This window comes from Parus major, chromosome 17 (genome assembly GCF_001522545.3).
Source record: "Parus major isolate Abel chromosome 17, Parus_major1.1, whole genome shotgun sequence".
Lineage (NCBI taxonomy): Eukaryota > Metazoa > Chordata > Aves > Passeriformes > Paridae > Parus > Parus major.
In genome coordinates this window covers 5,755,133-5,782,366 of record NC_031785.1, presented here as the reverse complement: position 1 = coordinate 5,782,366, position 27,234 = coordinate 5,755,133, and the positions used below count along the sequence as shown (strand labels likewise).

General features: G+C 45.8%; 2 protein-coding genes across 4 annotated transcripts; one reads left to right on the top strand and one right to left on the bottom strand.

Annotated features, from left to right (window-relative positions):
* Positions 1 to 2,808: 2,808 nt before the first annotated feature.
* On the top strand, positions 2,809 to 22,155 carry CIZ1 (CDKN1A interacting zinc finger protein 1). Of its 3 annotated transcripts, none has more exons than XM_015645019.2 (16): positions 2,809 to 3,126; positions 5,013 to 5,128; positions 7,576 to 7,742; positions 8,734 to 8,869; positions 9,784 to 9,844; positions 12,669 to 12,748; positions 13,098 to 13,177; positions 14,125 to 14,307; positions 14,642 to 14,772; positions 15,186 to 15,270; positions 15,841 to 15,954; positions 16,297 to 16,476; positions 17,081 to 17,150; positions 18,232 to 18,353; positions 21,031 to 21,241; positions 21,326 to 22,155. In XM_015645019.2, the coding sequence occupies exons 1-16, from the start codon at positions 3,023 to 3,025 to the stop codon at positions 21,619 to 21,621; spliced, it is 2,136 nt and encodes a 711-aa protein (XP_015500505.1). In that variant the 5' UTR covers positions 2,809 to 3,022; the 3' UTR covers positions 21,622 to 22,155. The 3 variants fall into 3 exon arrangements, with proteins under 3 accessions (XP_015500505.1, XP_015500506.1, XP_033374295.1); XM_015645020.2 differs by having other exon boundaries at positions 21,031 to 21,230; positions 21,326 to 21,764; XM_033518404.1 differs by having other exon boundaries at positions 21,031 to 22,155.
* Positions 21,702 to 26,295, bottom strand: C17H9orf16 (chromosome 17 C9orf16 homolog). The gene is made up of 2 exons (XM_015645021.3): positions 26,162 to 26,295; positions 21,702 to 23,168 (listed from the first exon to the last, which is right to left on the bottom strand). Exons 1-2 carry the CDS (start codon positions 26,253 to 26,255, stop codon positions 22,975 to 22,977), a joined length of 288 nt encoding a protein of 95 aa, XP_015500507.1. The 5' UTR covers positions 26,256 to 26,295; the 3' UTR covers positions 21,702 to 22,974.
* Between the last annotated feature and the right edge of the window lie 939 nt (positions 26,296 to 27,234).

Genomic DNA, 27,234 nt, shown 5'->3' with positions numbered 1-27,234 from the left:
GGATGAGTAATAACACCATCCTTGCAGATTGCAGAGGAAATTGTGGGCACCGCAGTATGTTGGTGCTGTCATAGGCACTGAGAAAACTTGGGTTCTCAAAAGTGATGTGGCTTCACCAAGGGTTGCATACCAAGTCTTTTTCAAAGCCAAAATTAAAACAGAAAACTGCACAGTGCAGTCATATGCTGGAAATTAGAAATCTCTGGTTATCTGCATGCCTGATCCAGTCCCTGGAAAAAATTCATATAGCCCAGCAAAAACTTGGCTGTATGATAAAATCCAGCTTCTGAATAAAAACCATTCATATGCTGTCCTCTTATCTGCCAACAAATTTTATAACCCTAATCTAATCATACAGAGGTGAAGTGCAGGTTGCCTTATAGTCATGATCCAACAACTCCACTGACTATAGTCTCTGCATTGCAGGATACTTTCTGGGTCATTCTCTTACCTTGAACTTCTAAATCCTATTCTGTTTCATTCACTCCCAATGCCAATGAGGCACTCCCAAGCCTAGGGGATACATGGGCTGGTTTTGAGTGATAATGCTGTAGTCTGCATTGTGGCTCTTCTTAAGGTTCTGTGTATTCTCCCATTATGAGCTGCATTTGCCACTGCACGCTGAATAGTGAGTTGTTTAATTATTGAGATGTTCCTTGCAGAAAAAACAACTGTCAGTGGATGGAGGTCAAGGTCTGCATACCAGTGGTCACTGGGCACTGACAGCACCTTTGGGCTGTCAGCCTGACACTGTTTTGTTGCTTGTAGTGAAAGAAAGGATACTAACCCAATTTTCTGTAGTTCCCTTATCTCTCTGTATGACTTTCAAACTAGATGGTGTGATTACCTGAATCTGGAGCTTTCTCTTCTGTATTCAATTAAACCCTCTCTGGTAGGTGTGATGTTCACATTTGGACATAAAGACATGTCTGAAATCAGTCCTTGGGTTGTAGGTTGGTGGAGCAGCACGTCTTTGTTTGCTTCCTATAGCCCTAGTCCTGCCTTGTGTTGTGCAGGCACAAGACTAAATTCATGTCCAGATTTGTTCAAGGCAGTAGACCTATGGACTATTTATAAGTTCAAAAATGTTGTTTATTAAATGATTTCTATGTAGGACATCAGAAAGAAAAGCTCAGTCTATGAAGGGAGCCTCTAGACTATGTCAGAACATAAAATCTAACAGTGAAGAAACTTAGTTACTTGCATGTTTCATTAGTATGGTGGTTTGTAGATTTCCAAATGTACAGTACAAAGAATACTTACAAGCGCTTTAGTTGTAGAATTAAGAACAGAGGACATCAATTTCAGATTTACAGTTATCTATACAACCTGACTTCTGTCTTCTCATAATTTGGGATTCTGGCTAATTTATGTCCGGGATCATAAGATTGATTAACCCTTGTACCCACTGCTGCAAACCAGCCAGGCCAGTGGCTGCTCTAACAGCACGATTACAGGAGCAGAGGATGAACTATGCAAAATGATTTTTAAAAGACTCCATGCGTGTTTTTTGCTCCATGTGTATGTTCCCTAGGATGACATTTAAGTTTTCATGCTTAACAGGAAAGCATTTTCTCTGTGTGCAGACAGCCATAAAGGATTCTGGACATAAATAGAGCCCATCATTGATTAACGTGAATGGTCATCTCCAAATTGATTATTGTAAAATCAGGATGGTATAAAAAGGCCCAAAGGAAAAATCAACATATGTTGCTGCATTGAAAATTATTAATGATAACTGTATATCACCAATAACAGTCTGTGTTCAGCTTACAATGCTTTCAGGTAAAAATCAATTCCAAGGACTTTAATGAATCAAGTAGTCTTTATTGGCATGAATAAAAAGACTATACAGTAAATTATTTCAGGATGGATTCTCTGGAATAGCAAGGAGCACAAATGTATCTTTATCCTTGTGAGGTCTATCATAAGAAGAAATCATATGCACAGTATATTTTCATAGAGAGCCTGTGTGTACTGAAAGCACTTAAAATTAATTTTGCTGTGGAAAACAGGCCCTGCAGGAAAGGTTTTGCTGCAAACCCACCCCCTGGCAAAAATCAAAAACAAAACAAACAAAAAAAAAGTGGGGGGGGGAACACGGACCTGCTAGAGAAGTCACCTCAGTCTACAGCATATAACATTATTGCAAAAGTCCCTGTTTTCTTCCAGGTTCTCATGATAAGCTTGCCAAGATGTGACCACAGCAAATGGCCAGAGACTGTTTTGGGTTTTTTCCATCTTCTCGGTGAGATGGTTACCAAAGATTCCCCTGGACTATTTAAAAAAAAAAATACCAAAAAAAAACAAAGAGCAGAAAGCCCACGCTGTTGGATGCCATCTGCTCCTCCTGTGCAGCAGTTTATTCCATTCCCTGCCCAGCCCTGGGCAGATGGTGTCCATTCCCTCCCAGCCCTCTCGAGGGACAGGGGACCTCAATGCCGCCTCTGCGCGGGGAATGAGTGATGGAGGTGCTGCGGGCTGGGGCGACCTGAGAGGAGGCTCCGGGGGTGATCCCCAGCCCCGCGGGGGCGGCCGTGTCCTGCAGCCCTGCCCAAGGAGCTGCCTCCCGCCTGGGTTGGGCCGAGGAGCGGGGCCGGGCAGGTGCTTGCTGGCCCCGGCGGGAAGATGGAGGCGGCGGGCGGGGAGCGGTGATCGCCGCGGGCTGCGCCGTGAGTGGCGGCGGGGCGAGGAGGCGAAAGGACGGGAAGCGGCTGCGGGTCCCGGCGCGGCCCCGCCGCGGGGAGCGGGACGGGCTGCGGGAGCCGCGGGCAGGGGAGGGTGGGAGCGGGTTTTGGGAGGTGGGGTTTGGAAACCTCCTCCACAGGCTGCCGCTTGCGATGACCCCGGGGGGAAGGAGGAGGCGGCAGGGGGGGATCGGCTCAGTGAATGAATGGGCGGCAGCGGCGGCGGCTCCTCTGCTCAATGGCTGCTGGGCTGATACGCGCCAGCCCCGCAGCCGGTGCCTCCCTCGCCCTCCCGTATTTTGTCTCAGGCTCGCCTCGCTCGGGGCTCCCCAGACATGTTCAACCAGCAGCAGTTCCAGCAGCAGCTGCTGCAGCTCCAGCACCTCCTCCAGCAGCAGCAGCAGCACCATCACCACCCTCCGGCGCAGCAGGGAGGCCGGTAAGCGCCACTACGCGAGGCCGGGGATCCGCGGCCTGTCCCGGGGGACCGCTCTCCTCCGCCTCCCTGCACTCCGTCCCTCCTCGCCGCGGTGGGGCTGCTCTCCCCTGGTGGGGAAGGCGACAAAGGGAGGCCGGCAGGGGTTGGGGGGCGCAGGCCTCGATCGGGGCAGAGCCTGGAGGCACCGAGGGGGCCGGGGGTGTGCGACGGAGGGCGGCGGCCCCTGTGGTGTCTTTCCGTGTTCCCTCTGCGCTCCGGGAATCCCTGTCCGCCGTCCGGGGCTGGTGTCCCCGAGAGCCCGTGGGTGACCCGGGGAGCCCGTATAGGAGCCGTGGGTGGATGCTCCGAGCCGAGCGTCGCCCCTCAGGGCGGGCAGGGCAGCCGGGGCTCAGGGAAAACGCCTTCTCCTGCAGAAACAGCACTCAGCAGAGCCACCCTCAGCAGACACGAGCACTTTATTGTTTTATTGTTGAACTTAAACTGTCTATTTATTTTCTTTCTCTCTCTGGGTCTGCTGGTCTGGGTGTGATGATTTAACTTATTTCTGCAGTGGCACCAGCGCTTAGGCTGTGGCTGAGCACGGTGGGGCAGGGAAGGAATGAAGAAAATTGTGTTTTGTTTGTGAAAGGAGAAAGGATATTTGCCCGAAAATAACCACGGTTTTCCTAAAAAATGCAAGATGTAAAACAACTTGGATAGGAGCAGTTGTCCCCGATGAGCTGAGATTTAAAGAGATTTAAGAACCAGCACAAATTCTCTGAAATTATGCATTTATTTGCAGTTACTATTATCTTTAAAACCTTATTCTTTGCAAATTCAAAGCAATGGGGTGCAAATTTAGGAAGAAAGTTAATTTGTTATTTAAGGAATTATTGTGTTACTTTATCCTTATAAGGCATTTTTCTCTGAGGTAAGCGTGGGAATTTTTCTGTTTTACAAGAAATATGAACCTGCAAATCTTTTTACCATTTTTATATGTTTTATGCTATAAAAAAAAAGCTGCACTTAAAATGCCAGTAAGGGGCTGACTGCTAGATAGCATGGCTGCATCTTACACCTTTAAAAGTATGATTTTTGTGGTATAAATATATCAGCTCAGAGACTGGAACAATCTAGAGCAGCAAATGTGAAGATGAGCTGCTGTGAATTCTGTTAAAGGGGTTGGGTTTTTTTGTCAGGGTGGATATTTCGATCCGTGTTTGTACCTCTCTTCAGCTCTGACAGATTTAGCTGTGTCAGCAGCGTGCATAGAGGTGGGCCTGACCTTGCAATCGCCTGAAGAAGTGCCTGCCAGTTTCCTCAGACTTTTCTCTCATGTCTGCTCCACCCTCCTTAGAACTGGAGAGGTCTCTGCTGCTTCTTCCTGCTCGTGTTTTAAATATGAAGGCCGTGGTTTATTTTTCCATCTGGTTCTTGCAGTTAGGGGGCACCATTGACAGTTCTGACCTGTCTGGCTCCGTGTGGGAGGTGTTGATTTTTGGGAAAATGAGCTCTAAGCTACTGCGAAAACTCCCTGGTTTTTAGAACTTTTTTGTTGTCGTGTTAAATGTAGCTGCTGATCTAGATCACTCATTTCTCCTGATGGGTGCTGCATAATTCTGTAGAACCGCAGTCAGCTCCTGGGCTTTTTTTATGCTGCTTGGGAGGCTCTATGTGGGCTCGGTGCTAAGGAGTTGTCTCTGACCTCAAATTCTTTGATAGACAATCTGTCATCTTTGGAAATTCCAGGAGAGTGGGGGAAAGAGGATATAGTGCCAGTGCATGGTGTCTTTTCATGCATGTATATCAGCCTTTCAGCTATTTGCTCCTGTTCTATGCTTGCTAGGCTCCTGGATGGAAGGGTACAGTTTTTATTGGGTTCTCATGATTGATGCCTTCTTTTCCAGGGGTTTGCCGCCACCGCAGCAGCAACAGATGCTGAGCTTACGGGCAACAAATCAGCCATCACTGCTCAATGCCAATCCTATGCTTCAGCGGGCCTTACTCATGCAGCAGATGCAAGGTACTGTCGTTATGGGAAACGCTTACTTACTGGAGTTATTTAATCATCCTCTTGGACTGAAACCATACCATGGCTATTTCCTGCTGAACCAGTGCAGTTCTTGTACTTGGCAGTTCCGTTTGTTGTCTTCTTTCTTTTCTTTTTTTTTTCCCCTCTTCTCTTTAAATTAGTCCGTAGTTCTCAGAACAGAGGTTCTTCAGTTGTTGAAAATCACATGTGCCCAGCTGTTCACAACTGGGAATAGTACTAGGAGATATCAGGTTAGATACTAAATACATGCCTTCCCTTTTAGGCTTGATGGAGCAAGTATTTTTTTCATCAATATATTTAGATAAAATACTGAGATTTTGATTATTTGGTTGTCTTTGTTGGTAACAAGGTTAGGGCCATTTATTTAATTATCTGTTACATACACAATAACCGTATTTGCAGTAGATACTGGTATTTGTCCAAATTTTGTGTAGTACAAACAAATACATCATACTGAGATAGAAGAAGGCTTGTGTGTCAATTGTATTGTGAAATTTTGATTCCCTGAAATTACTGTAATTTCTATGCTGGTTAATATCTCTGTCTTCCCATTATTGTGTTTCCACAAGTGGATATTCCTTTTCTTTTTGTGTTTTCAAAACAAATTTATGAAGCTACCTTAATAATAGCATTACTAATGTATAGATAATAAGAATAAAGGTGTGTTTTTATTTTTTCCTCATGTCTTAACCTGACAGTTCTTTTCAACACAGCAAATCAGTACCTGGGACAGTTTTCAAGTACCTAATCTAGATTAATGCCTGCAATTTCTACCTTGCCTGTGAATCATGCCCAGATGTGAAGACAAAAGATTTATTCTGCATGTCGTTAACTCTCCTTTTGTTCTCTCTTGCCCATTTAACGAGAGGGCTCTCTAGTGACTCCAGTGGCTCTCCACAGATTTCTCTCAGGTTGAAGGGAAAGTGACAGTGAGAAAGGGCAAGCCATGCTCTGAAGATTGATGTACATATATCGTTGTCAGGAAAAATTGTGACTCCAGCCTTCATTCAGCCATGCTCCTTCTAGATATGTTTGCAGTCAGCTGACGTTTTTCCCTGAATCTTTAATTGAGAAGTTGTATTTAAATAGTGTGCCAAGGACCTGGGGCTAATTAGATAGAGCAGGATAAGATATGTTAATGAATACTTTACATGCACTTTGTCTTAGTGTTGCTTCTCTTCACCTCTCCATGAAATTGTGACCTATCTCAGGCAGCCACAGGTAACATGGAATATGGTTGCCAATGTCCAGTGTGGTCCTTTCTAGTGATATGAATTTTCTGGTCATTCAGGTTTGGGTTACATGTTTGAATATCTGATGCTGTGCCATTTCTGTCCCTGGGAAGCATCAGCATAAATTATTCATTGTCTGTGTGTGGCTTCAGCAGTGGGAATAGGAAAAGATAAATACTTCAAATTGAAACAGATGTGTGGTTCTTTAAAGGTACCAAACCAAGAGCAGAAGATAATTTCTTGTGTTAGATTTATTTTTTTTTAATATAGCTATGCCCTTTTACAGTAAGGGATTATACATGGGAAGTAATAATAGACCAGATTGCTTTTGAAGACAAACACAGGGAGTACTTCCTATTGTGTTGCAGATTTTTAACACTAGCTTCGTTTTTCAGATATTTGGTTCCAAACTTTGCTGCCCTGTTTTGACAGCAGCTAAAAGGCTAGAGTATGCACTAATTCAAGTGAGAGAGAAAAAATGGCAATTTAAGTCCAGGTTCCCTAAATGATGGATGGCTTCTGAGGGTATAGCTGAGGCATCTGGGCCCCTCCATTCTGTAACTGCTGAAATGGGGGTGACAAGGACTGTCTTCAGAAGAAATTTTTGAGACTTGATTAATAGTCTGTGGATGCTGAACTGTTCAGAAGGCAGAGCATTATAATTGGAAATGGCAGAGTCTCAAGTGTCAGAGTTGAGGTTGACATGTTGAGCTTGCATGACAATCAGGTGGCAAAGAGGACTGTGGGATTTATTTTTTTTTAAAGTTAGGTGTCGTTTTAAATGAAATGCTATTACTGGCTTGTGTTAAAGAGCTCCATGCTATGGTGTGGGCAGTCAGCTGCACAAATGTGGGGTGAATTTTCCTTTTTTTACAGAGTTTTCGTAAAACAAGGCCTTGTTTGTTGTAAACATGAGCACTAATTTGTCAGATCAAATAATTGCCCTAATGATCTTTGCCTGGAGTGACAATTATAATTAAATAGCTTGATCCATAGTAATGGTTGCTATCACGTAAAATCATTCTGTGTGCTGAAGAGGGTAGAGCACAGAGCACCAATACAGTGCCCAGTAAAAGACTGGGTCATGTGTAGAGGAGCCCTTACCCTCTACCTGCTGCTTGTTCAGGTGGAAGATTTTCTCTCTGCACAGCACAGGGTGGTGAAACGCTGTGTTTGCATTTATAGGAAACCTGCGTGGATTTAACATGACAGCGCCAGCACTGCAGCAGTTCTTCCCTCAGGCTACAAGACATTCCCTCCTGGGACCACCACCTGTTGGGGTCTCCTTAAAGCCAACTCGGCTGGGCTTCCCCAGCCTCCCATTCCAGCGGCAGAACCGGACCTTTCGCAAGGTGGGATTGTGGTTTCCAAGTGCTGGGGGGCTTTGTGCTCCTTTTACACTTGCAGCTGTTGACTGTATAGTAGGTGGAGAACAAAGGAGAAGGGAGAGAGCCCTACAAAGAAAATAATGTTTTGCGCCATGCTGCTGACACGGAAATGCAGAAATCATTCCATCCCAAAGGCTTTTGTAGTCCATATTTACATTTATGATGCAAAGGTTTCTTGTCACTACTTGCCCAAGAGAGAGAATTCCCCATGATAGAGCTGTTTAAACCTAGGATATAAAAGGAGCCTTTAGAAGTATCAGCTTAAAAGTAATTACAATGGAAGAAATCCTAGCTAAGTGCTTTGCTGTTCCAAAGCAGTTTGTTGTTCTCAAACAACTTGCTCCTACTATGGACACTCTGCTTCTTTGGGCTGTTCTCCCACTTTTTAAGATCAAAATCATGTTTGTCCCGGTGGATTTTGTAAAATCTACAATTCTTGTTTTGTAAAAACCTTTCTCACTTTCCATCATTAAGACCTCTTCTGTATCCTGGAAATGTTTCTTGAGTTGACTGCTGCTTGCCTCCTCTTAGATTAGCTTTGGCATATTTCATCCCATTCTGTCAAAAAGATGTGGTGGATTAGGAAAACTCACACTCTTGGACTGTCCTCCAGAGTCAAAAGAAAGTGGATTATTTTGAACTATCCTTTTCCCTGCCCATGCACCTCTTGCCAGAGTTCCTCTAATATGATCCTACCCTCTGCAAGCAGCTGGATTTCCTACAGCTGCTGCTAAAAGCACTGGGGACATGTCCTGGCTGCCTGTGAAACTGAAATGCTTTGCTCTCTTTGACCATGTAAACTTGTCTTAGGCAGGGCAGTCCATTGTAAGCCATCTATTCCTTTCCATTATCACATGCTGGAATTCCTGTTCCTGTCCCACAGTAAAACTCTGGTGTTTTAGGCAGTGTGTGTTAAGGACTAAGAGCTGGCAGTGACTCTCTCTGCCCATTGCAGGACTTCCAGAGGGTTCCTGACAGGAAGCGGGAACTAGATCCTGGTTCTTCATCTCAGACACAAGGTGATGAGAAAATGGAGATTCCTGAGGGAATGCAAGCAGGGTCAGAGCAGAACAATTCCTCACCATCCACAGGTAAGAGGGAGCCTGTAGTGAAACAACTGCTTGCAAATATGTTAAACATCTCTTGACTAGTCCTGCAGCAAAAATTGGAGATGATTTTAGGCTTAACCAGATATGTTGCTCTCTAATTGTAAATACTTAAAACTGCATGTGCTAGCCCTCTGGTATGTGCTTCATGTACCACTTTAACCTGAATATTTTTGATTTTTTCATGAGCCTGCTCCATTTCTCTTGCATGGAAGCCTCTCAGAAGTCCCTTTGACACTGAGCTCTGTTTAAGATGGGGGGGGTGGGGAAACTGGTCTGAAATTGAAGATTCCACATTGCCTTACCTATGCTGAAGTCAACATCTCATGCAGCCAAACACATCAAGCAGCACCAGTTACAATCAGTATGCTAAGGAAAAGACAAGTTGAAAGTCCTGGTGCCCCAGTTGTCAAAACAGAAACTGCTGGCACTGAATATCTTAATGTCAGATACAGTACAGATGTGGGAATGTCATTTTGACTGGAGAGTGCGTGATTTAAAACTGCAGGCTTTGATGAGGTTGTGACCAGGGAATATGCAGTGGTGAAAATTGTCTTACTAACTGGTTGCTGTCAGGTAGATGTGCCTTTTTTTGCTTATATTAATGTTCCCATGATCATGGCTCTTGTCACTTAGGTACAGGACTGAGAGCCACTTAGTAGATATGAACATAGATTTCTTTTTTTTGACCAACACCTCATACAGTGACATTGCAATAAAACTCAAATATTTGAGGTCATTATCTAACCTTGCCAGAGCAGCTCATAAATTTAGAATAAGCAAGTGTTTAGTATTATTTGCTCTAAGAGAGCCTCATTGGCATTTGCTGTTCAGATATGGAATATGCTTAAGGTGGCAGGTCTCTTTTGCTAAGGAAATCTCCTTCTGTGTTTCTGCAGAACCAAGAACTCCAACAGAGTCTGTGTTGAACACTGAGCCTGCAGCAAAAAGACTGAAGAGGTATTTATTGAATGTGGTATTAAGATAGTTACTGAGTTTAGAATTATGATCTAATTTTTTTTTCTGATAATTAGGGCTGTATACTCTATTGGCCTGATGTCTAGTATGTAAGAGGTATTTCAGATGCCTGTGAACAGTTCAGGAAATCTGAACGTGGTGTTTGCTGAGATACCGGGTGTTGTGGGGTCTCTGCTAGGGGATCCAATTAAGAGAATGAAAAATGAGAGATGCAGCTCATGTAAATGTGCAACAAAGCTGAGTTTGCTCATGTATTCTCCTGCCAGGATCCTTGTAAGAAGCATAGAGGTTCTATTCTATTCTGGTGTATTTGTCTAAGTTTCTTCCCTAAATGTCAAAAAAGTGAAATGAACAGAAAGGGAAAGCCTTGGAAGATGTTAGGTTACAGTAGGTGTAGGAGAAGGTAGTTTATTTTGAGAAATGGTAAAGGAAAGGGAATCAATGCTCCCTAGTATCCAAGCCTGTATCCATGAGTATTGAGTTCTGTATCTCTTCTGCAAAGGTTGCCAGTATCTCTGTCTGCTGGGTAAAAATAGACAAAGGCAATCCTATTATCCCCCGGGGATGCACGGCAGGCTGGCCTTGGCAGGCCCATCCCGGCTCTCCCGGCCTCCCGAGGGTGCGGCAGGGACAGGCAGGGCTGCATTGCCATCTAGTGGGAAGGCACCTCGCAGAGTTCCCGGTGCCATCTGCACCGGGCTGCTCCTCTCCCAGAACTGTCACCCTTGGCTGGTGCGGTGGGAGAAGAGGAGGGAGTGAATACAGATTTCTGTAGGCACTGACTTGAGAATTCTCCAGCATATGTTAACGACGATGAGTCAGGACTCCTGGGTCCTCTTACCTTCCCTGTTAGGCATTCACCGCCTGCTTTTGGACAAGTTTCCTCACTTCGCTTTTCCCATCTGTAGATTACAGATTAATGGACAGCTTTAGGGAGAATATTCCAGGATTACATGATCAAGGTAATATCTGAACATCAAAGTAAAACATTAAAGAGTGATAAATACTGTGTGCTTAGGGACCGTTGTGAGTTATGGACTCTGATTAGCAAGAAAGTGAATAAATTCAATTAAAGCTAGGTCGAATACATTTGAGTGTATGCTTTGTTAATCTGTTTGCCAAAGCTAATTTAATTTTAATTACATTAATATTTAGCAGGTTATTAATCAAAGTCCTATTACATGCACTGAAAACAAGAAGTTTGAGGAATGACAGCTCTCACTGCAGCAAGCCAGCTATTAGGAAAATTCTTTCCTAAGCTGCAGTTGGGGACTGCCAGATTTGATGCATATATTATGGCTGGTATTTACCTAGAATAGATTATTCCTTAGCTTTTTTTGAAGTGTTTCTAGTACCTTCCAATGAACAGATGATGGATCTGTAAAAAAAATCATTTACTGTTCTCATACTGCCCTTCACAGATGACAAGGGCATTCCCCGATCTATGTCATAAACTTGTGTTTCATGCTTCATTGTTCCATTTCCCTTTAGCTAGGAATACCAGCCTCCTTCTTCATTTCAGGTTTTTCCCACTTCTGCCTTTGCTCCTATGTACCATCTGTACACCTGGAACAACATCCTCATTCCAGTGCAGAAAGCACTCATCATCTTCAAATCCTCCTTGAACACCCACTTCTAGCATGGCATGACAAGTATCCATAGAATACTGTTTCTTCTTTAAATCATGCTCGTGGTGGCTTTTGCTCCCTTAGATCGCTCCTTAGGTTTGCAGTTCAGGCTGCAAACCCTCTCCCCGAGTGCTGGCACCATCTGTGTGTGGTACCGTTAGCGTTGAGCCTGCTGGTAGCACCTGACAAATAATGGTAATGCCAGTCACTCCTGTTTAATTCGTGTTTGCAGTGCCCAAGCCCTGCTGCATATTTATAGCCGTGTAACCCAGTTCCATTATCACTTATCAATCTGATAAATTATGCGGTGTGTGTGTGTTCGGATAACGGGATGCGGTACCTGCGCTATCAGCTGTCCTGCTTGTGCAGAAGGTGCTGCTCCCTCTTGGCAGAAGGACACCAGCAGGTGGGAATTTGAGCCGCCCTCAGAGCAGACAGTCAAGTCATGGTGGAAAGTTGGTCCTGACAGAAAAACAAGGGATAGAGAAAATGACTGCAGAGAACACTTTGTGCCCTCTGGAAGTCAGACATTTATTCTCAATAGTCCCCTCAGAAGCACTTTTCTCCTTAGCAGAGAAAATAATAGCAATAGCAAATAAAACAAAGCAAGGCCCTTTTGATTTGCATCTTGTCAAGTTTCACTTCCCCCACAAGCAGAGCTGTAGGGACTCTAAAATGAAACACGACTGGTATGAATAGAACAGGCAGCTGTGGTAAAATCCCTGTAAAAGCACCATGGAGAACTCCTTCAGTTTTGATAGGTCTCTTCTCTCATGCACAGAGCAGCCAGGAGCACTGTCCAAGTATTCCAATTTCCCTACAGGTCACCAGTCACGACAGGAGAGAGCTCTCAGAGCTCTTATTAAGAATATTTCTTGTATGAACTTAATTCCCTTCAGGCTTCTTGCAGGAGAAGTCAGCTAACCAAAAAACCAGTTGTATCCTTCTTGTCCGGATTATTTGGCTGCCATTTCTGAATCCATTCTAGAACACCCACTCTACATTATTTTTATTTATTTCTGCCAAATTATTGCCTGAAATACCACTTCCAGTAGCTTATTGATTTGGGGTTTAGTGGAGAGTGTGGTAGGTTAGACCCCAGCCTGTGCCTTGGTGTGCCTTTTGAAATGCTTGTCTGTAACATGGCAATTAAAATACTTTTCTTGATATCCTTGAAGTGTGACTGGGGAGCCTGCGTTAGAGGATGCCACAGACAGCAAGAAAGCAGGAGTCTCGTGCACCCATGTCCAAGCTGATGGTGAGTTGCTGAACCCTGTGATTTGAACTTTCAGGGCACTCCATGCTAGAAATGCATCTGTAGGTCGTGTGGGTCTACAGAAATATTCTTCTCCCAGTTGTATAGAATGGGGAAAGGAAGATAAAATCTAGGAGCCAAAGCCAAACTTTGTACCCTACTTTCTATTACCTGGCAAAGGAAAATGATTTGATGTTTCCATCTTTACTAAGGATAAGGAAAAAGGTTTGTGAACTGGCTTATGGCCAACAGTGCTGTGAGGAAAGCTCCCTGACTTCACTCACCTGCTGCTTTGTTTTTCCTGTCATTGCTGTTTTGATTTAAAGCTGCTAAAAGGACTCTCCCTTCTTAGGTACAGACAATGCAAAGGAGTACACAGCTGATGATCTCTCCAGAGAGAGGAAATTCTCTGAGGAACCGAAGGCTCCTGAGGTGAGCAGACACCGCTTCATGCAGGGGTGGTGCAGAACATACAACCTCCCCCTCCATCCTGGAGAAGCCCGTTGCCACTGGGAACCAGCTGGTACCCACGTCTGGAGCTCTGTCTCCTGCTGTAAGCTGTTGTCCCTGGCAATAAGGCATAATATGTCTGCAATTAGTGCGCAGTCTGCTCTGACTTGCTGCTTTGGTACCTCTGCTGGCTTGTTCCTTACCTGCTGCTGCCTATGGATGGGGCATTCATTAAGATTTTTGTATTCAGCTGGAAAGATGGAAAGCTGAATTGAAAGAGTTACTTAAAACTCTATATGTGGAAGGCCATAGCTAAATACATCTTTCATATTGTTAAAGAGCAAGTGTAAGAAGATTCAGGTGGTGTTAAAAGATGCAACCTGAGAGTCTTTTGCATTAAATACATGGCCCCCATGCTGGATGTTACATCAGGACTTTAGGCTGTGTGAAGCTGTGAGCAAAGATTTAACCTCAGGTGTGAATCAGACTTGATAGGCTTCCATAATTGGAAGACATTTATTGATGTGATCAAATGTATCATTCTGCCCTTGTCTGAGTTCCTCACTCCATCATCAGGTGTTGTGCTGAGTAGGCTTTAGTTTTGCTGTGGAGAAACATGAGCTGATTGTGTCCCTTAGCAACAATTGTTTGTGGCTCCATTCCCCAGAGACTGGATCATGCAGTGGCTGCAGAGGATGCAGAAACAACCATCTGTGCTAGTAGGACTGGTGCTATGACACAGGGATTGCTGATTTAGCAGCTTTGGGAGGAGTGTGTATGAGAGTCCTTCTGATCAGCCTCCTGTGGGTTCAAGCTTAAGTGCATTTTTCTAAAGGGTAAAGAGCTTAGGTGACATACAAAAAGAAGGTGTAATTTTTAGAGTCTTCTACTGAGGGATTGAACTTAATGTTGACTCCTTCTTTTGGCAGGTGTTGAGCTCTGGAGGTTCATTGAAAGTGACTATTCAGCAGAGCAGTGAGAGCAGAGCTATCAGTACAACAGCTCTGAAACCAGGGCACTGGGCCTGTGACGTGGGAACAGCTGATCCCAACCCGGAATCAGTCCTTAAATTCTACTGCTACATCTGCAAGACCAATTGTTGCAGTCAGCAGGTAAAAATGCACAGGTCTGACAGGGATCCAAGTGGTCAAGAGACGGGAATTAGATGGATGACTGTGAAGGGGACTTGTTAGCAAGGGCTCATGCTTTAGGAACAAGGAACATAAGAAATGATGACAAGTATGCAGATAAAATAAACCTCTCCTGAGAGCTGGCAAACAACCTGCTAGAGGGAGAATGTGGGTGGATCCACAGGCAGCCATGCTCTTAAGCTTTTATATTTCATTGTTAAACAGCAGTCAAAAGAAAGGAAAGCATAGCTCATAGCTATTATTTTCTATGTTTTGGATACATTTAAAAGGATTTTTCTCCTAACTTCTTTTTCAGAATTTCCAATCCCACATGGCTGGAATTCAGCACCAGCAGCGACTTGGGGAGATTCAGCACATGAGCAATGTTTGTTTTGTTTCACTACTGCCCATGGTGAAACAGCAGAAGGTGCTAGCAGGAAAAGATGGGTAAGTGTTGGTCTGCAGTAGAAAATTCGATCTGCATGTGGCCCTACATGGGTTTTAAAATTTTTCACTGCACCAAGGTGCCTCTCAGTTTTAGGTAAGGTACAAACCCCCTCTGGTTTCAAGAGCCTTAATCTCCCTCAGGCAACTTTCTATCTTGCTGAAGGATACCAGAGTTGACTTTAACCTGTGTAGTTTTCAATACAGTAGATTAAGCAGGAGACCTGTTTTATCTGGTGCATTTCTGTCAGCACAAGTGAAAGCAACCTATAAGTGGGTGAGAAGGAGAGAAGATAAATCCAAGCCTGTAAAGATAGGAATTGTGAAGAAAACAATGCCAGGGACAGATTGCTAACTGCAGTATTCCATGGAGAATGAAAAGGTGTGACTTACAGCTCTATCTGTTGTCACTTCAGAGAGACCCAGCAGCGGTGGTGTAACACATGCCAGGTGCATTTCACAGGGGACCTCATCAAACATCGCAGGACCCAGGAACACAAGGTAACAGCCATAGTGTGGACTTCATTTTACACTGACCTTTTGTGTGGGGGTTAAATGGAAGTGTGTAGCATCTCCTGCTCCCCAGGCAGCAAAGGAAAAGTGACTGGAGGGATGCACATAAAGTTCTGCTAGTAATTCCTTCCCTAAGGACACTGCAGTGCTACCTCCTGCCTCTGGCATTGTTGGAGCTTCCAGTTGTCATGACATGTCAGTATGGCCTAAGGCACCTCTAGTATGTAATTGACTTTTCTTAAGAAATATGGCTTATATTGACCTAATTCATTGAATGGAGGAATTGGTGGACAACCTCTTTAAGCTAAACTTCAGGCAGGCCGGCATATTTATTGACTTTTAGGGAAAAAGTGTCAGAACACCTATTTTAAGACACACTTATTTTTGTGCTGCATGTTTTTCTTCTTTTTGGTGGATAGAAGTTAGAGTCCTTTCTGCTGAAAAGACTATTTTCTTTGTGGTCTCCCAGGATGTGGGGCTGACTTTGTTTCAAGATTCATCTGCATTTGTCCAAAGCAGTGCCTCTTGTGACTTGCGGAATTTTCCCTCTTTCCTTAGCTGGCCAAACGCTCGCTTCGTCCTTTCTGCACTGTCTGCAGCCGGCACTTCAAGACCCCTCGCAAGTTTGTGGAGCATATGAAGTCCCCTGAGCACAAACAGAAAGCCAAAGAGGTGATACTACCTGGGGTGGAGAGCTGTGCAGGTCTGGAAGCAACTACACTGTAGAGCAGGATACCTTTCTCCTTCCCCGACTACTTCAGGGCTGCAAGGAAGATGTGCAGTTCTTCCAACCCTGTTTTAATTTTCATTTTTTGCTGAACTTCAGTTGTTAGCACTGAAAGTTAATTGAAAAAGGGAGAAGGTGTTGGATGTGTCTAGAAGTAAGAGAGCTTTATGCCCCTCTTGTAGTCCCTACTGCTCGTCACATACAATCTGCATTTCTGAGTCTGGGCTCTACCTTGGTTAAATGGCAAGTGCACAGTTGATCTGATCTTTCTTTTCTGTATCTTACAGGTTAGACTAGGAGAGAAGGAGTTGGGGAGCCCAGAAGATTCAGAGGAGTTGATCACTGTGGATGCTGTTGGCTGTTTCGAAGATGATGATGAGGAAGAAGAGGAGGACGAGGGAGGAGCTGGTGAGGAGGAAGACCGAGATGTAGTGCTGATGGAAAACGAGGATTCTGCTGCCAAGCAGGTATGCTGTGTGAGAGAAGGAATTACCTATCTGAGAATCTGCTGTGGGATCCTATGACTTAGTTGGTCTTGGCTGATTGAGCTCAGGCTTTCAAGAGTCTGCTCAACCTTGCACAGCAGTAGAGTGGAACTCTAGGGTTCTTCCAGAACACAGGGTGATGCAGAAGAGAATCAGGTACTATGTGTGAGATACATGAAAGTGTTTCTGCTGTGCTGTACAGCTTCTGCTGTCTTCAGATATTAACCTCATTGAGGAGCACAAAGCAGTATTTTGACATAGTCTCCTTTAACAGCCCAGCAGTAGCTGTGTCTGATAGCAAACGTGTAGAGGTTTATCTTGACAAATACATTCCCAGTAGAGAGCATTTACCAAGAAGGAGGTACATGGCTAAGCTCCTTCAGGCTTGGAGTGGAAGGGATGATTTTAACCCTTGTAATGAAGTGGTCTGCTGATACTGGGCTTTACATCTGCCCCTAAGCAGAGGCTGTGCAACTCTGTCTCTGGTATGTAAATCCTCTGTTTTGCACCCAAGCTTATCAGAAAAATGCAAGAGCCTGGCAATTGCCATAGCTACAGTAGGCACTAATGTTCTTTTGGTTTTCAGACTGGGCTGAAGGAAGTGTCTTTGGAGGATTACGAAGGAAATGAGAAGTATTGTCCAGACACAGCCTATGGTAAGCAAGTAGAGTTAAGCACTAAGGGCCACAGAGGCTTCTCTGGCCACATGCTGTATCTGTAGGAGAGGATGGTCTGTACCTACTGTTGTAATGACTTTTTGGGCCATGGTGCTCCAGCATCTGCATTGGACTGGTGCATGTCACTACTGCCGGGAGAAGAACCTCTCCTGAGAACAGGATGTTTCTTTATTACTGTGTGATAAAACATAAGGATGTGATTGATGTTTGTCAACTGCCTTTTGCTTTGAAGAAGGATGAGAGCCAGGTAAGGTAGGACATGGAACAAGCAGGGCAGGAATACTGAAGAAAGTAGGTAGCAAATGAGGGATGCTCTGGAAAGATGGAGTCGGAAAGCATATTGATTGGAATGCTTTCCAACAGAAATGCAGCTTGCAGAGAGATACTGAGCATCATTGACAGTATCAAACTCTCTGCTAGACCCAAACTGTGCATGTTTCCTCTGCTTCAGAACCCCCACGCTGTACCAAGCAGTTCCTCAGCCGTGCTGCTGGCCTGGTGGGCAGTGGTGCCTCCAGATGGCTGTGTCTGGTCCCCACCCTGTAAGCAACTGACTTCAGACCCTTAAAGGCCACTCGTGTTTGAGGAGGGCAGCTCTGCAGAGGCTGTTTTGTGCCCAAGGAGAGCTCTGTTTACACGAATCTTCCATATCGCTGTAACCTTCCACTATCGTGTGGCAGATGGAATAATGATTCATGCTGTGAATGTTCTCTGCGTGTTCCTCTTGCGCGCCTGCTGTCTTCTGCTTGGTTTGATCCCATTACATTAGATCACATGTTCTCTGTAGTTTTCCATTGTATTCTCTTCTCCCTTTTCCCCCCCTTAACGCTCTGTGTAGTTTCTTTGCTCTGGCAGCCAGATTTCTCTCTGAATATCAACCACAGCCATTCCATGGTAAGACGAGATATTCAGCAAGTCATCTTGCAAATCCCTGATTAACAGAAGCAAAGCTTTCCACCTCTACTTTTTTACCCCCATCCCCCTTCTCTTTTAACATGCTTTCATTATTTGAGTTCCATTCAATGTGATCTGTGATTTCCCTTCCCCTCCCGTTTCGCAGGCCTGGATTTTCTGGTCCCCGTCGCAGGTTACCTCTGCAGGCTGTGTCACAAATTCTACCATAGCGACTCCGCTGCCCGGCTCGCACACTGCAAGTCCCTGATGCATTTTGAGAACTTTCAGGTTAGACCCTTTGGCGATTGCATGGCCTGGCATTTGTTACCCCTGTGCGTGTTTCTCTAGTGAATCCACCACGTTAGCTGTCTTGTCTCCAGCTCATTTCCATCATCCTTGGTGTCCATTATGCCATAGCTTTCTCCTGGTGTGCTCTGTCTTTGTCTCCCTTGGCCCTTGTAGATCTAAAACCAGTTAAGTCCTGCTTCCCAGCTACTGCTGCTATCATCTTTTTGCCTGTTTCTGGCTGGGAATCTTCCTCAGAGTGTCCGCTCTGTTTGCTGAACCTGTGGAGTCTGTCATTTAGTCTAGGCCTCTTCTCTGTTAGATTACAGGTTGGTCAAGGTGGGATTGAGCAGGAGAGAGAGGCTGTTCCTCATAAAGCAAGCTGGTGCATATGCATCTCCAGGTGTGATACTTCAAGAACAGCTCCTTTAGCCAAAAGTGTGGGTGTGATTCATCCAGGAAGAGGCCTGGTAAAATCAGATACCTTAGAAATCTGAAAATTTAACATTACAGACTCTTTATGTGATAGAATCTACAAGCTGGTGAGAGTCCATTTGTCCCCAGGGTCAGCCTGCAAGAGGAAGTTTGTCTGTCTGCCTGTCTGCTACCCTTTTCTAGAAACTCCTTAGCACAAAGCTCTGCAAACTGATGCTGTTCCTTTGCTTTTCTGGTTCCACCTAAAGAAGCCATATTGCCCCTTGCTGCTTTCCTATCTAAAGCTTTTCCTACTGGGCTGGCCTGGAATCTGCCTCCATTGTTCTGTCCTTGTTGACTTGGCAGGGGGTGAGGGGCCTGGATTAGTGCTTGTGGAGGGTACGCAGGGCTTGCACTGTTTCTGCCCTGTCCCATGACCACTGCCTGGGCCCTCCTGTATGGGAGAGCACTGTTCCCTGTCCTTGGCAAGGAGGGAGGCTCCCACATCGACTTTGTCCTCTGCCTGCACCCACAGTCTACTCCCAAAAACTGTTGTGCTTCCCTACTACCTTTTAAAATAGTGTTTAAAAAAACCCCAAACACACATGCACAGACACACACCCCTAACCCCCAAAAACTTCATGGGTTTTTTTTTCTAGTCTACAAACAGAAGAAACTATTCCTAGTCAGCCATCACTGCCTCCAGGAAGGGGTGGAGTGCTTTAGAATTCTGCCAGCACTCAGAGCAGTGGATTTGGAATGGGAGGAGACCACAGTTCTTCCTTCATGGTTGCTCATCCTCTCCCACTCCTGAAGCTAGTAATTTCAGGAGTGAAGGAATTTGCCTTGCTGTTTTCCTGGCTTGTTTTAGATCAGCATAGAGTGAAACTGCAGCAGCAGTCACTTATGTCACTCTTTTGGCTCATTTAGAGCTGAAATCAGATGCTGTTCAAATGCATGCCAGAGTGACCTGGGGAGTTCATGAGAAGAGTCCAGACCTACATATCTGCAGGCAGATAACTATTATTCTTGGCTGCCTGGGTGCCTTGGGGTTGTCGCAGTCTGAGTTAAATCACTGCCAGTTGCTGGGATATTCTCAGCAGAGTAGCTCAGCAGAGAGTTTCAAAGCAGAGAATTGTGTTGAGACAACAGCATCATTCTGGACACCAATTTGCATGCCTGCACCTGCTTAGGTTTGGGTACAGTATTACTTGACTGATCCAATTCCAGCGTGAGATGATATTGTTCATATCCCACAGGTTGAGGACAGAGGAAGATCAAGTCTGCAGCAATAAATTGAATTACAATGTAAAGCTGCCTGTCGGATGTGCTGCAATTCCACATTGCAGACTGGTGAAAGCCCTTGTGCTCGAAATTGTTTCTTTAAATTGTCAGGTGTAATGCTAGTGCCAGGTCAAGGAACCCTTCAGCAGGCAGCTGAAAGGGAGTTGATTATGAAGGGAACTGCTGTGGGAAAAGTGGAAACTTCAGCTTGTTCCTTTAGGTCATGCCCTGTCTGGGCATTGAAGACTGGGTTATGTCTAACACTGCTATGTGTTAGCTAGCTACAGTGAGTTGTTTTCCTGAAATCCAGTCTAGAACATGCGTAGTAGCTGTTTTAATCTCTTTACAGACCTCTACTGGTTCATCATGATAGTGAGTGCAAATGAGTCATTTTATTGATGATATGCTTACCTTTACTCTGTGGAAAACCTCAGTGACTTGTAATGAGATATAACTGATATCACAGGCTTCCTGTCAGCAGTTCCACTGACCGTGCAGATTGTATCAACAGAGTGAAGAAATACTAAGCTTTCAGCTTAAGCCTTGCTTTGGCTGATAAACATTAAATCACACTAGTAGCTGAGGGCTGTGCAGAGCCTCACATGCCCAGGGTACATGTCCTGGCCGTAGCTGAAGCAGGAGCTGTCACTTGTACTGTTCTATCTACAGAGTCCTGAGTCTGACTGAGATTAACAGTTGCCAGATCATGATTTCTGTCTCAGGAGCCAGAGGTCTGCCATGCACTTGCTCAGCATTAAGTAATGCGAGAGGGACTTCAGTTTTTAATACCACTTTTCCTCACAGGAGCTGACCCTTCTCTGTTGAGAGCCTCAGCAGCCAGGCCAGGAGCTGCTGAGATCACTTGTGCCCCTGCCACTCACCACTGTTTTTGTACAGGTGTTCCTGGACCAGCTGCTGCTTTGCTGCAGTGACAGGAGCTGAGCTGGGCTTCTCTCTCACGTTGGTTTGTTTGTATTTGCAGAGATACAAGGCAGCAAGGCACCGTGCCACAACTGCCTATCCCGAAGCTCCTTTGCATTCCCAGGGCTCCAGCTCCCAATTGCTGGATGATCCAAAACAGCCTCTTGCTACAACAGCACATACCAGCAAGAAGATGAATGATGATGGTGGGATAGATAAGGAGGGCACGGAGCTGTCAGACCTGCAAGAACAAACTTCAAGGTCTCTGGAGGGTAAGGGTGAGCTGGCCACCTCTAGGCCAGAGGGCAAGAGCCTGGCCAGTGTGACTGATGATGTGTGTGGTATCATGGTTGTAGAAGAAGAAAGTCTACAGGAAGAGAACAAGTCCACTGCCAGTAGTGCCGACTGCCTGTTCTCTGAGGAGAGCCACACCGTAGGGGAGTCACTGGGACGTGAGGAAGAGGCCAACACAGCCAGGCAGAGGGCAGACACAGACGACCACCAGGATCCAGGGAGTGGAGGAGGCTTAGGACAGGAGGCAGCAGATGCAGGCCAGGAGGCAGCAGCAGAGCCTTCCTCCCTCGCCAAAGGTGAGACAGCCGGTCTCACCTCTGCTGGGTGCAGACGCTCTTCCAGGCGCAAACCCAGATAGAGTGGCCTTAAAGGAGAGCCCTTTACATATGATATTTGCTGGAAATGTTTATTTTCTGAGTCTTTTAATAGAGCAAAACCTTCAACTTTACTGCTGTTTTTATTTTAAGAATAAATAAGCCTGGCTTTAGCGTGTCTAATACAGGATAGTGTTGCTTATTACTTGTACAGTTGGGATACAGCAGTTATGTGGAAAGACTAAGGCTTGAACCTGAAAGAAGATGGTAATGGGATTTCCACAGGGGACAAACTTCACGGAGTGATGGATGCAGACATAAGAATTCTTTGTAGTTCCTCTTATTTCCTTTCCGGAGACAATGTTTATCTCTTGGGAGACTCTGCTGAATTCTGCTTCTCAGAACACTTTCCTTTCTAAGACACACACTGTTGGACAAGTCCTAAGCTAGGCAAGAACATGCACCTTGGTCCTTTGTTAATACTACAAGGCTTAATCCAATCTGTTCTCATAGTGGAGACTCTCAGGAACAAATTTTGTTTCAAATTGATTTTAATAAAACAGATTTCTTTTAAATAACCTCTTTAACTTTCAAAAAAACTCCTTTAACTCTACATAAGCAGAACAGTAATTCTTGCTTCAAAAGTGCTGGCTGTAGGACATACTGACAAGACCACAAGGTACAGATCAGACCTCTCATGCCTTGTCAGAATGTACAGGGAGGGCTCTGCTCTCTATTGCTAATGCTGTGATGGGGGCTAACCAGGCTGCTCTGCCCCTTTCTACACATTTGTCCTTAATGGCAGTTGAAGGAGTGGTCAGAAAGATCGCACCAGTAGCTTGTCTTATCTGCTTGGAATGGAGTGGAAGTGTCCGGTGATCTGGAACCATGTGCCAATATTTGTACATCACAGTTAATGTGACTAAGGGAGAAGCTGTGGCTTCAAGGCAGCAGCTGGCCTAGGGCCTCCCTCTCCTGGGCTGTCATCAGTTAGGGACAAGCCTGAAGTCAGGACAGCCCCTGCCAACTGTGCTTTCTGAGGGAAAGGGGGTTGAGCCATAATACTCCTTGCTTGGAGTTAAGGAAAAGAGAGCAGAAACAATTTGTCCACTTTGTCAAGTACCTGCATGGCCTCAGGTTTCCTACAACCAGCTTTAACCAAGTGTGAGTGCCAGGCTTATGTTGGGGAGTAGAAAGAACCAGTCCTCCTATACCCACCCTTGTGCTTCTGCACCCATCTCACAGCTAAATGAAAACAGAACATGAATGGCAGGATACAAACACAGAAAGGAACAAGTAACAGACACGAGGCACCTCTGCTATTCCAAGTTTTACATTAAATTGGTGACCAGTAACTGTCCCCTTAGCAACAGCAGCTGAGGGTGTGTGGTCAGACTCTAGGCAGGAGGCTGGGATCCCTGCACATCAGCTCCAGCGTTCAGCTGCTTGCTCTGCTGCTGGAACTCCAGACGGGTCTGGCGGCTGCACTCCAGCAGTTCCTTCAAGCAGCCGTGTAGGTGATCATTCTTCTCCTCCAGGTGATCCAAGCAGGAGTTGATCTGGTCCAGCATAGAGTTTATTGCTGCATATTCTAAAAGCAAGGGAAATGAGAGACTGAACAATGTAAATTAATTGTCACTGCAGTCAAAGGAGGCCATGAGAACTCTGGCAAAACATGCCCACAGCATTTTGGCTGTGCCTTATTTACCCGTGGGTGGGTGAAGTGCAACTGAATCCTGCATGTCCTCTGTTCCCTGATCAAATTAGGCCAATGGGAAGCTGTAACACTGGTAACAAGATCTAAGGCAAGGTACCTGGGCAGTCCAAACCCTTTGTGAACACATCTGAGAGCGTCAGATCTCGCACACAAACAGCCAACCACAGACTGAGTGCTGACTGCAACATTACCAGATAAATCCCAAAGACAAGGCAGCCTTTTTAGCTTCCTTTGGAATCATCTTTCCTGATAGTACACACATTTTGTCAGCATGTTGCAGTGTTTATTTTCTGTGAATTATTTGGATAAGGCTTCCAAGCTGGGATGTGCTTCTCTCAGGCCTGGCTGGAGTCAGGCTGCTGTAACAGTGCAGCTGTCATGGCTGTGGCAGGAGGAGGGGATGAACCCAAAGGTGCTGGTGTAGTGGCACCACTATTTCCACAGGAAGGTAAGTGTTGGGCACCTAGTTCAGACACAGGATTTTCATGCTCTATTAAGGCTTTGGGTACTTCAGATTAAACCTAGATTCACTCCAGATGATCCTGGCAGCTGGTTTTCTAGGTACAGTTTCTTACCCACAGCATTGTTTCGAGTGCAGCGGTTTGTTCCAGCACAACAGCATTTCACAGTGGTGCATGTTAGCACTGCTACTCAGCTGAAGAGTGCTGTGCTCCTGCAACACTTGTTTTTGGATTGCTCCAAGCAACACCCACACAATCCTGAAGAATAACAAAAAGCCAAACTTAAAAAACAGACAAGATAAACTGCTGAGTTTACTCAGGACACCTGGAAGGCTGCAGGGGATCCCAGATGGAGCCAGTCCCATGTTCCTTTCTGAAACTGCACAGCTGAGTGAGTGCAGGGAGGCAGAGGTGGAGCTGTGTGTGACCTGTGGGCTGATGTTTGTGAGGATCATGGGTTGCAGGACAGGGAAGGATGCCTGTGTGGGTGGGATAAACTCACATCTCACGGGCAGGGGCTGGCTTTTCTCCACCCAGCTCCTCTGAGCCCAGGGTGATACTCAGTGCCTGGAATGCTGGGCTGTGCTGAAGGACATGGAGAGAGGAAGGAGGATGAGGATGTGTTCTGGGCACCCTAGGAGGGTCAGGCTGTGCTTAAATCCCCCAGACCAGCTCTGCCTCTCTGCCAGGGTGTCCTGGTGCCCCAGCACACAAGGTCCAGGCAGCTTTAAAAGAGCTGTGAATATTTAAACACTGACATCATCTGCATTATTAATAGCTAAGAAGTTTCATTATAAAAAAATAATTATCCTCCTTTTCTTATAACCACTTTGGAGCCGTTTAGAGTGCTGCAGCCTTTAATTCTTTGGAGAATTGTGTAATGTTGCATTTGAGCTCATTAATAAAAGTTTGGCCTTGCAGGTATACACAGAGGTGGCATGATGAGCAAGAGCACTGATGATGTTCTTACATTTAAAAATCAATCCCACAATCACATGCTTTCCAAAAAGGTGGCAGTTATCAGCATTTTTAAAACTATCAGCATTTTTCAAGATCTGTGAGTTACAGCTTTTCAATTTGATGCACCATATTCCAGTGAAATGGTGAGCAGATCTCAAGCAGACATGGTAACTACTTCTGGCAAGGACCATTCATCATCTTGGCAAGAAGTCTGCAATTACAGCAGAAGTTTATTCTCAGTGCCTAAAACTCAAATGAAGGTTATATAATTTGTGGAGCTTTGGGAAGTGAAAAGAAAATTAACCATTTAAAATTAAATTAACCATTTAAAAATAAGCTGTAAAAACCTTTTGTTTTATTGTTTTGTTAGTTGCATGGTGGATTTCTGTGGAAATAACTACATCTCTATTGGAAACACTGAAAAGGAGTATGGCAATTGCATTAACTCCTCTATATTCTTACAAGAGTAGTTGACAAAAATCAAGTTTCCTACTTGAGATGAAGGAAGAGATCCACAGCTTCACTAAATCAGGAAATAGCTGCAGCCCTTTATGACCAGCTACTGCACACAAAGCAAATTAATTACAAGCTAAACAACCCAATTAGGATGTAAATCCAATTTAGTGACTTTCTCCATCACATCCAACATGTCTTTTAGCTCTTCAAAAAATAGGAAATGCAAATCACTGTGATGATGCAAAGCAGTGAATGCACTTGGGGTGTTTCAGGGCAGAAATGATTGTCCTGTCACTACAGCTAGATCCCAGACACAACTCTTAAAATCACCTGTGTCGGTCACATCTAGGAAACAGAATGTTTTGGGAAACAGCAGAACCCAACTCCACCATTTTCAACAGAAGGGTAGCAAAGTGCTTATGCTGAAAGAATTCTAGTTTTAAGAGTGACCTCTACGTCCACATAACTGCTCTCCTGTCATCTCACTTTCTCCATGGGCTGGTTCTAACCAGACAGGGCAGTATCAGAAACTTCATACCCAGGCACTGCATAAATACCCCAAAGTGGAATTTGCCAAGCTACCTGCATTAAATTCCCTTTTTCCATGCATGACTACTTCTCCCAGATCCGCCCATGTGATCTGCCCTGTGATTTCGAAACCTGAACATCCTCTTTCCTGACAACCCCATACACCAGCAAAGGCACAAAATAATTTTTTCACAAGAAAAAAATCCACCCCAGTGCAACACGTCGGTGCCTCATGGCTGGGTGAGACTCAAACCCTGCAGCCCCTCCGCCCCGCTGCCGTATAGCGGGTGCATCGCTGGCATTGGGCATCGCTCCCGGCAGAACATCTGGGCACACCTGGGCACACCTGAGCACACCTGGGCACACCTGCGCTCTGCCACCCGCAGAGCAGGGGACCGGGCCAGGTCATCCTGCGCCACGGGATCCCCTCCAAGATGGCAGCCCCGTTCTACCCCCACGCACCTTCCTCCTCGAAGGTGTCATCGCCGTCGTCGTCGTCGCCGTCGTGGCCGGTGCCGCCGCCCAGCACGTGCGGGTCTCCGTTGGGCCCCGACATCCCGCCGCTCCCGCCCGCGCCTCGGCGCCGCCCGCACCGCGCGCCCGTGTGCGCGCGGGGCCTCCAGCCAATGGGAGAGCAGAGTGCCTTGCGCGTCACGCCGGCCGGCGCTGCGGTGAACTCTGTGGTTAGCGCGGAGGCCGCGGAGCGCAGGCGCGCGGGCGGGCGCGACGAGCAGCAGTAGGCAGGGGCGGCCCCTGGGGTCAGCGCCAGTTTCCCCGTTTCTCAGGGATTTTTCCCAAACGCGTGCCCAGCGCTAGGCTGTGTCCTTGTCCTCCCCAAGTGTCCTCAGGTCCTCCCAGACTCCCCGGTTAGGGGCCGCCATCAGCACTGAGCGCTTCTTTCCCAACATAAGTGATGCTCCGTATGGATAAATCTGCATCCTGTCCGTGCGGACCATTCCGTCTCAGCGGGCGCTTTGCTGCTGAACTCCCAGCTCCAGCCTTGTCACCAGCTCTGCTTCGTCCACTAAGCGGCTTGAACCAGCCCCAGGTCACCTTCACATTCCTCTTCCCTAAAGCAACAAGCACGATTCACTTCGCCCTTCCCTGTCTTTGGCCTAGTATCAGCCGCACCTCAGTCACCTTGAGGAGATCTCATCGCTGTGTGGTGTTTCCATCCCCGGGAGAGAAGTCACTGCGATGAAAATAACCCACAATTAGAGCATTGATTCAAGCAGTGCTCCTGAGATCAAGGACTCCAAGTGGGTATTTGGGACAAAGACTAAAGAAAAGATCACGTCTTTTTTTAACATTGCAGCCACCTCTCCCTTCTGTGGGTAATAACTGCACTGCAGGGTCACCCCAGTGCACACAGCACAGGATTGAGCCCAGACAGTTCTGGAATATCCCCAGGTGAGGAAGACTCCACACCTTCTCTGAGCAACCTGTTCAGGGCTCGGTCACTGCACAGGGAAGAAGCTTTTCCTCATGTTTAGGTGAAACTTTCTGTGCGTCAGTTCCCCTTGTTCTATGGCTCG

What these genes read in the sequence shown, in the direction of transcription:
- CIZ1 (XM_033518404.1), top strand. Translation starts at nt 3,023, where the DNA reads ATGTTCAACCAGCAGCAGTTCCAGCAGCAGCTGCTGCAGCTCCAGCAC. An exon ending in AGAACCGGACCTTTCGCAAG is followed by an intron (nt 7,743 to 8,733) that starts GTGGGATTGTGG and finishes TGCCCATTGCAG; the next exon opens with GACTTCCAGAGGGTTCCTGA. An exon ending in GTGCTAGCAGGAAAAGATGG is followed by an intron (nt 14,773 to 15,185) that starts GTAAGTGTTGGT and finishes TTGTCACTTCAG; the next exon opens with AGAGACCCAGCAGCGGTGGT.
- C17H9orf16 (XM_015645021.3), bottom strand. Translation starts at nt 26,255, where the DNA reads ATGTCGGGGCCCAACGGAGACCCGCACGTGCTGGGCGGCGGCACCGGC. An exon ending in TGACACCTTCGAGGAGGAAG is followed by an intron (nt 23,169 to 26,161) that starts GTGCGTGGGGGT and finishes CCTTGCTTTTAG; the next exon opens with AATATGCAGCAATAAACTCT.